The sequence below is a fragment of the Poecilia latipinna genome, unplaced genomic scaffold (assembly GCF_001443285.1).
Source record: "Poecilia latipinna isolate Pla-1442-1.1 unplaced genomic scaffold, P_latipinna-1.0 Scaffold165, whole genome shotgun sequence".
In the NCBI taxonomy this organism is placed as follows: domain Eukaryota; kingdom Metazoa; phylum Chordata; class Actinopteri; order Cyprinodontiformes; family Poeciliidae; genus Poecilia; species Poecilia latipinna.
The window spans coordinates 638,740-646,163 of record NW_015112781.1 but is presented as its reverse complement, the minus strand read 5'-3'; the positions used below and the strand labels follow the sequence as shown (position 1 = coordinate 646,163).

Here is a 7,424-nt window from a genome sequence, read left to right as displayed (position 1 = left end):
ACATGTTTAAAGCTGGAGATATTTCAGCTGTTAAAGCCTAAAATCTTGCAATAAACATCTAAGCATCTTTTTCCCTGACCTGTCTGCTGTGTTCATTGATCTTCATGATGCTGTTTGTGTTGTCAAAAAAACCTCTGAGAAATTCACACAGATGCATTTATACTAAGATCAAATTACTCAGGTAGAGTCTGTTTACTAATTAGTTTCAATGGATTTTTGGGAGCAAAAAAAGTTAAATTGATTGAACCCCAGTTCAACCAATTTGCATGCCACACTTTGCTTTTTTTTCTTCAGATTTTGATGTGCAAAAACCCTTTAAAAAGATGAAGTATCTCCTCCTTCCTATTGACAATTGTGTGTCATTAAACACAAGAATGCAGTGAAATGCACTCAGGTTTGAGGTTTGATCAGTCTTCAATGTGGCATGCGTCGTCATCCCACATTGCATGAAAAGAGACTGTCAGGAAGACGTGACAGACTCTTAGTGAAAGAAAACCACATTTTGATCAGTGCATTTTCAAACTGTATCAACTTGCCTCACAAGAAATTAAAGAAAATGTGTTAAAAACAGAGCTCCTGAGTAGGAGAAGTAAGCGTTTATCAACAGAACGTGTTGTCTGTTCTTGATGTTCTTGATGCACGTTGCTGTTCAGAAGCAAGAAGCAAGCTTCACTTACCGGATCATTTTTAATAGCAACAGCAAAGGAAAACCATGTTGCTGCTTCTTCCAAATCAAATAATTATGTGATCTATTTTTTTCTAATTTGAGTGCGACTTTAGATTGTCGATGGTGCTTATCGGCAGGTGGTGTTTTCTCACGCGGGGGCTGGTGAAACATGGATGGGGAGGGGTTTATACTAATGGCTACCCACAGAAGTCAGGGTTAGTCGTGTGAGATGCACCTATAAAAGCTTGTGTAGGACAAAGCTACCAGAAAGGGTAGACTTGAATCAAAGTTGGGCCACAATTATGTTCTTGCTTATTAGCTGTTTTGCCCTTGTGGCCTCCACACTGGGTGAGTGGCACTATAACTTTATTTCATGCTTTCATCTCAAGGCAACCCATAAAAGAAATGCAGCGAAAACATCATTGACAGTTCACATTTTAATTGGATTGTAGCTACATATGCACTGATTACACTGTAATATAACTGAGCATAGCCATTGCAATGATGCTGGATTTAATCTTTGGGCCTCAGGGTGTGGAGTGCCAACTATTAAGCCCCAGGTGAGCAGATACAACAAGATTGTTAATGGCGAGAATGCAGTGTCCGGTTCCTGGCCCTGGCAAGTTTCTCTTCAGGTACGTCGCTCAGTCTTCTGAAATTCTCTAGTTCTGTTGAATCATGCGAAAACAAAAACCTCAGGCAAAGAAAAATCTCTTGAAGAGACATTGTTCCAAACTTAGGACGGCAGCGGGTTTCACTTCTGTGGAGGATCGCTGATCAACGAGTACTGGGTTGTCACAGCTGCTCACTGCCGTGTGTCGTAAGTTGCAAGATGTGTCCCATTGCAAACATTTGAAAACTGTTTACTAAAAGTAAGTAATTAGTAAGATGACCTTTCATTCTGATAGGCCGTCAAACCACCGTGTGATCCTGGGTGAGCACGATCGGCAGTACAACAGCGAGCCCATTCAGGTCAAGACCATTTCTAGGGTAAGGAAAATCCCTTTCTAAAACGTGAGCTTTTTATCTGTGTGACCGTTTCAAAGATATTTCAACTTTCTTGGAAGTAATTTGACATGTTTTCTTCACCTCTACGTACAGGCCATCACCCACCCTTACTTCAACTCAAACACCCTTAACTACGACATCACACTTCTGAGGCTCTCCTCCCCAGCACAGTTCAGCTCCCGCGTGTCTCCGGTGTGCTTGCTCTCCTCCAGCAGCAGTATCCCCTCCGGAACCAAATGTGTCACCACCGGATGGGGAAGGACAGGACAAACCTGTGAGTGAGCCTCTCTACATGTCTAAGCAGGATCTTTTTACAAGCATCAAAGCTGGAAAACCTTATAGAGAGAGAAGAAAAAGCACTGTAACGTATTTGGAGTGGTTGTATTTTTATTTTTTTTCTGTCTTCTCAGCAAGCCCTCGTTACCTGCAGCAGACCTCCCTGCCTCTGCTCAGCCCTGCTCAGTGCAGAAATTACTGGGGTACCAGCAGAATCACCGACGTCATGATCTGTGCTGGCGCTTCTGGAGTGTCTTCCTGCCAGGTAACGTGCAGTTCAATGGCTAGACTTTAATGAGTAAAAAACATAAGCTTAAAATGACTACTGAATAATAAGTTTGCAAAATACATTTGTAACGTGTGAAATGTGAAACTAAATGTGCTCTTTTAAAAAATTTCTATGAAATGCGAGTGTGTGGTCGTGTATACGTCGTCTGAGTCGGCAACTGTGCTATTGCTACACTTTTTCCTGTTTTGAACTCAGTGCTCACAGAAGGCAGAACACAGATACTGTAAGAATGCAAGTTCATTTATCTCGAGTTAATCTTGTAAACTATTTGCCTTGTTGCAGGGTGACTCTGGTGGCCCTCTGGTGTGTGAAAGCAGTGGTGTGTGGTATCTTGCGGGTATTGTGTCTTGGGGCACCTCCAACTGCAACGTGTACGCCCCGGCAGTGTATGCCCGCGTGTCCTACCTGCGCAGCTGGATCGACCAGACCCTTGCTTACAACTAATCGGCAAAACACTAATGCAAACGTATTAAAGATGAAGTTGGATCGTACTGTGAATCAATAGAACCAGTGTCCCAAGGGTTGCTGTTTGGTGCATTCTCAAGAAATCAAGCAATAAAATCTTGAAGACTTGCTGGAGTCATGTTCTTAAATAAGATATGTATGTATGCATGTGTGTATATGCGTATTTTCCTAACTCATGCTAGGTTGTGAGCACTGACTGGTTGTGGGTAAGGTTTAGGACTAAGGTGTGAACTGAGTTTAGATCAGGTTTAGAGTTAAGCATGAACTGGTGATAGCTACATTTATAATGAGTGTCAGAATTAAGCTACAGAAATGAGTGCAAATGAATGGAGGCCAATGCAAAGTCCTTGTGAAGATAGGAAAACATATGTTTATGTGTGTGTGTGTGTATATCTGTGTGCATATGTGCAATATCAGAATTTATACTGACATGGTCAACAAGACAATGACTTTAATTTAAGTTTTAAAGGTTTGAAAACATTTAGTTTTAAGATAAATAAGTAAAGAAAAAAAATGTTCAAGTATCCGGAGATAAAAACAAAATCCACATAATGCTCTTAGCAGTGCATGTGTTTTTAGGAGCTTGTGACCATTTGTGCTGTTTTTTGAAGTAATTAAGTCAGCAAAAGCACCTGTAAAACTAGCATGAGACATCCAACTTCATAAAGTTGCAATAGCGCCAACTATTTCTTAGAAACAAACACAGCGCGACCATTCTTGCTGCACAACACACATATGGTCTTTCAGATAACATTAATATGGGAGTGGCATCTAAAGGCTTATTAAAGTGACTTTTAATGTTTCCATAAGTGTCAAGCAGTTGCCCATAGTAAGGTCTAAAATGACTGATGGGTACAATAAGGTGTATGTTTTTTTTTATTCATATTTATCAAATATGTATTCATACTTGACTGTTTCTTCCTGCCATAATCAACATTACTGATTAATATCAATTTATTAGATTAATTAATTAAGAAAAAAATAAATTAATGTACCGTGTTAGCGTCCTGTATTGGTTCCAGCTCATTCCATCAATAAATTGTCCAGATTTCTTTTTTTAACAGGTTTGTTAATTTATTATTAAAACAGACACTCAATCGTACATGTAATATTAAAAGAAAAAGCAATCATGAATATTGTGGGGCATATTTGCATATCTACGGAGAACACCTCTGATTCATTAGCACACTTTTATTTCTACATTAATTCATCTCCCGTGGCACCAACCATCACGAGGTGATGCTGTTATAAACATTTACATACATTTATTACAAAATGTCAGAGCCATGAAAAGTAGAAATACACCAAGAAAATGATAGTTTGTTCTCAAATGAAAGTGTAAGTTTGACATTAACTTCACTTTAAATTATTGAACATCAATTACTTTATAACTAATAATTTAGAAGTTATTTCCAACTTTAATTGGCAGCACTTTGTTTCTCTCTGCTGTACCTTCACATGATATTTTTACTAATGTTAAGAACATTTACATCATGGCGATGGTGGTAGGAGCAGGTCAAACCCCCGCTGCGTCGTTGTGTCCTTGGGCAAGAAAGTTCAGGCTGCTCCTGGGCAGCTGTGGCTCCCCTCAGTGCGAGAATGTGTCTGAATGGTTGAATGGCTGAATGTAGTACAAAGTACCACACAAGTGCAGGCCATTTGCCATCTAAGAAACTTATTTGATGTTCCTATTTTCCAATAATTTGTTCAAGTCTTCCTCGGGACTCCCTTGTATTTCTGTGGGAACCAGATTGGTCCCTGTGAAGGTTGGAGAAGTCACAGCCTGTTTTTCCTCCACAGCGCATCTTTGGAGAGTCGATGAAAAGTGTGATGAGAGTGAGCGAGAGGATCCGAATAACACATGGTCCTCCGCCAGAGCGCTCTCTATCACAGAACAAATTGACTGCTTGAGCTTCTTCTGGAACTCGTCACACATGAAAACATAGAGGATGGGGTTCAAGCAGCTGTTCATGAAGGCAAGACTTACAGTTAGAGGACCTGCAACATGAATAAAGTTCTGTACATCTGAGGAAGCATGGAATTTTAATTGAATGAAAGCCAAAACATGAAAAGGCAACCAGCAGATAAAGAATGCAAAAATGATGGAGAAAATGATCCGGTGACATCTTTGTTTCTTCATTCTCTGCATACGCCTGGCGCGAATCCATATGGCCACATGTGAGAAAAATATAGCCAGGAACGGGATGAGAAAACCCATAACAAAGCGGAATATACACAATGTCCAGTCTTGGTTTTCTGTCATAGTTGAAGGGTATCTGCAGTTTGTCTGATTCTTGCCAACTTCCACAGTACGAAAGTATGCATAAGGTATGCTACAGATGGCTGCAGCCAACCAGATTGCAGCACTTATGACTTGAGCTTTGCAGACGGTGCGCTTGTTATGTGCCCACACCACCACCCAGATGGACACGCAACGATCCAGACTGATGGCTGCCAGAAAAAAGACGCTGGCAAACATGTTGACCAAGCTCACAAAGTTGTTGAGTTTGCACATGAACTGTCCAAAAGGCCAGTGGTGCTGCTGAGAGAGAGAGACTGCTGTAAAGACCAGGAATGCTGTAAAGAGGAAGTCGGCCAGCGCCAAGTTGAGAAACCACACAGTATTGACTGTTTTCTTCATCTTGAAGCCGGTCATGTAGATGATCAGACCATTACCCACTGTCCCAACCAGAGTAATCAGGCAATACATAACCAGGGAGAACATCCCAATATGTTCGACTCCCATGTCCAATCCAGATGTGTGTGGGCTCTGGAACTGATATCTGATGAAAGAAAAATGGAATCAATTGAAGAAAGATTCTCCAGTCTACATGGAGAGAACAAGCATTTTTCTCATACGTACACAATCCATTTAACACTTCCTTCTGCTACAATTTTGAATGGCATATCACTTGTGATTGCAAATGGAGATAGCAGCTTGTTCCCTATACCCTGCTTTTCAATATGCATCGTCTATTTTACTATTTAATGCATTGAAAACAAATTGCTACCTTAAAACAAAGATTTCTCGACAAATACATTTAAATGGTATTTAAGATGTTACTACACAAATATTTCTGCAAATCCTGTTTAAAAAAATCCAACAGTTTAGTGATTTTGAAGTAAGTAGTTTTAAAGATATGTTACTCGTCCTTACTGTACTTGAAGTGTCCGAAGTCTTTATTGTGGCTGATCTCTGCAGTCTTCCTCATATCTATCTCTCTTTTTACTCCTCCCTCTCAAATGCAAATTTGACAGGGAAGTCACTTAGAGGGGGTGGATAAAGAAAACATTACCCAGAAAATGATGCCAAATTTGTAAAACAACTTATAAGACAAGACTTTCTGGTGATGTCTTATATACAGGCGTTACATTATGCCTGTTAAACTGCCGGAGACTTCTGTCAATTTATTTTACTTTTCCTTACACAAACCAATCCTATAGCCTTTGGCTGCTTTAGTGTTTCAGGTGACTTGACACAACTAATGAAAAAATAAATCCCGAAGGAAAATTGGTTTGCGATCACAACCATAAGCAATCTCCAGCAACTTTGTTCAACAATAGTGGAGCAAAATCTATCCACAGCAAAGCATTTTGAAGTTCTCCAATGTTTCACAACCCCAGTCACATGACCTTAAACCAGTCAGTGCTCAGTACATTGAACTGAACAATTCTACATGCAGCTCACCTCAGCATCTGCTCTGCCTGCCCTGTTCTAATTCGATTGGGGACTTTTCCAGTCAGACTCTCGGGTTTGGCACAGCATGCAACAACAGCCTTATGTCTGCACAATTTGTTATTGTCTATTTTTCAACAGTAGTAAAAACATTTCAACACTTACTGCCTTGCTGCAAAAAGTATGTCCAAGAACATTATTGCTTGGTGACTTTACAGGCTTGAATTGAATATTTAAAGCACTTTGAACTGTGCTGTTGCTGCCTTGCTGTGGCGGGAGAGAATTCAGCTCCATGGTTTAATCGAATCATCTGCTGCTTGGTTGTCCATCACCTAATCACCAATCGGTTCACCTAACACAGACGATGACAGTGCTGAGCTCTTGGTTGACACAGAGTGTACGCCTCATTCAGATCACTTGCGTGTCACTCAGCAGCTTCTTTTTGCAACATCTTTTGGCGTATAAAGTTTGTAATAAACTTTATAGGCTATTCTGTTGTGCGCCCCTTCCTGCTTCTCCACCTGGATCAGAGCTGGTATGTGGTAAAACGTCTTGTTTGCTTCTTCTATGTTTGTACTAAGCTGCTGTTTTCCTGCGGGTAAACACAGAAATTAGTAAGCTAAGCTTGATGCTTCCCCTCACTTTGAGATGTAAGAGGCATCACCTGATTGCTTTTTGATGCCTGCTTTGCCTCTGGCACAGAAACTAGCTCCTTCTGAGCAGTAGCAGAAGGGCTACTGCTGGGCCGCTACCGCTCCAGCTGGCTGAGGGAACACTGTTGTTTTGCCTCTGTCCTTTTGGCTTCTCTTTGCCCTTTGCATTGCTCGACTGTTTGGGCTCATCCAACTGTGTTTTATATTTAGGCATCATATTGTTATAACAGGACTGCAAGATTGAGTGGATGACATTCAGCTGGTGGCATTGGGCCTAACACAACTCTGCAACGAAGTGTGTGTGTGTGTGTGTGTGTGTGTGTGTGTGTGTGTGTGTGTGTGTGTGTGTGTGTGTGTGTGCGTGTGTTTTCTAACAGACAACAACTTGTT

General features: G+C 40.8%; 2 protein-coding genes across 2 annotated transcripts; one reads left to right on the top strand and one right to left on the bottom strand.

Annotated features, from left to right (window-relative positions):
- Window positions 1–917: 917 nt before the first annotated feature.
- Window positions 918–2,813, top strand: LOC106945882 (chymotrypsin-like protease CTRL-1). Its single transcript, XM_015029876.1, has 7 exons — window positions 918–1,015; window positions 1,199–1,302; window positions 1,408–1,487; window positions 1,576–1,657; window positions 1,769–1,949; window positions 2,086–2,216; window positions 2,523–2,813. Exons 1-7 carry the CDS (start codon window positions 970–972, stop codon window positions 2,682–2,684), a joined length of 786 nt encoding a protein of 261 aa, XP_014885362.1. The 5' UTR covers window positions 918–969; the 3' UTR covers window positions 2,685–2,813.
- A 950-nt stretch (window positions 2,814–3,763) lies between these two features.
- LOC106945853 (C3a anaphylatoxin chemotactic receptor-like) lies at window positions 3,764–5,896 on the bottom strand. Its single transcript, XM_015029836.1, has 2 exons — window positions 5,863–5,896; window positions 3,764–5,488 (listed from the first exon to the last, which is right to left on the bottom strand). The coding sequence occupies exon 2, from the start codon at window positions 5,449–5,451 to the stop codon at window positions 4,381–4,383; it is 1,071 nt and encodes a 356-aa protein (XP_014885322.1). The 5' UTR covers window positions 5,452–5,488; window positions 5,863–5,896; the 3' UTR covers window positions 3,764–4,380.
- Between the last annotated feature and the right edge of the window lie 1,528 nt (window positions 5,897–7,424).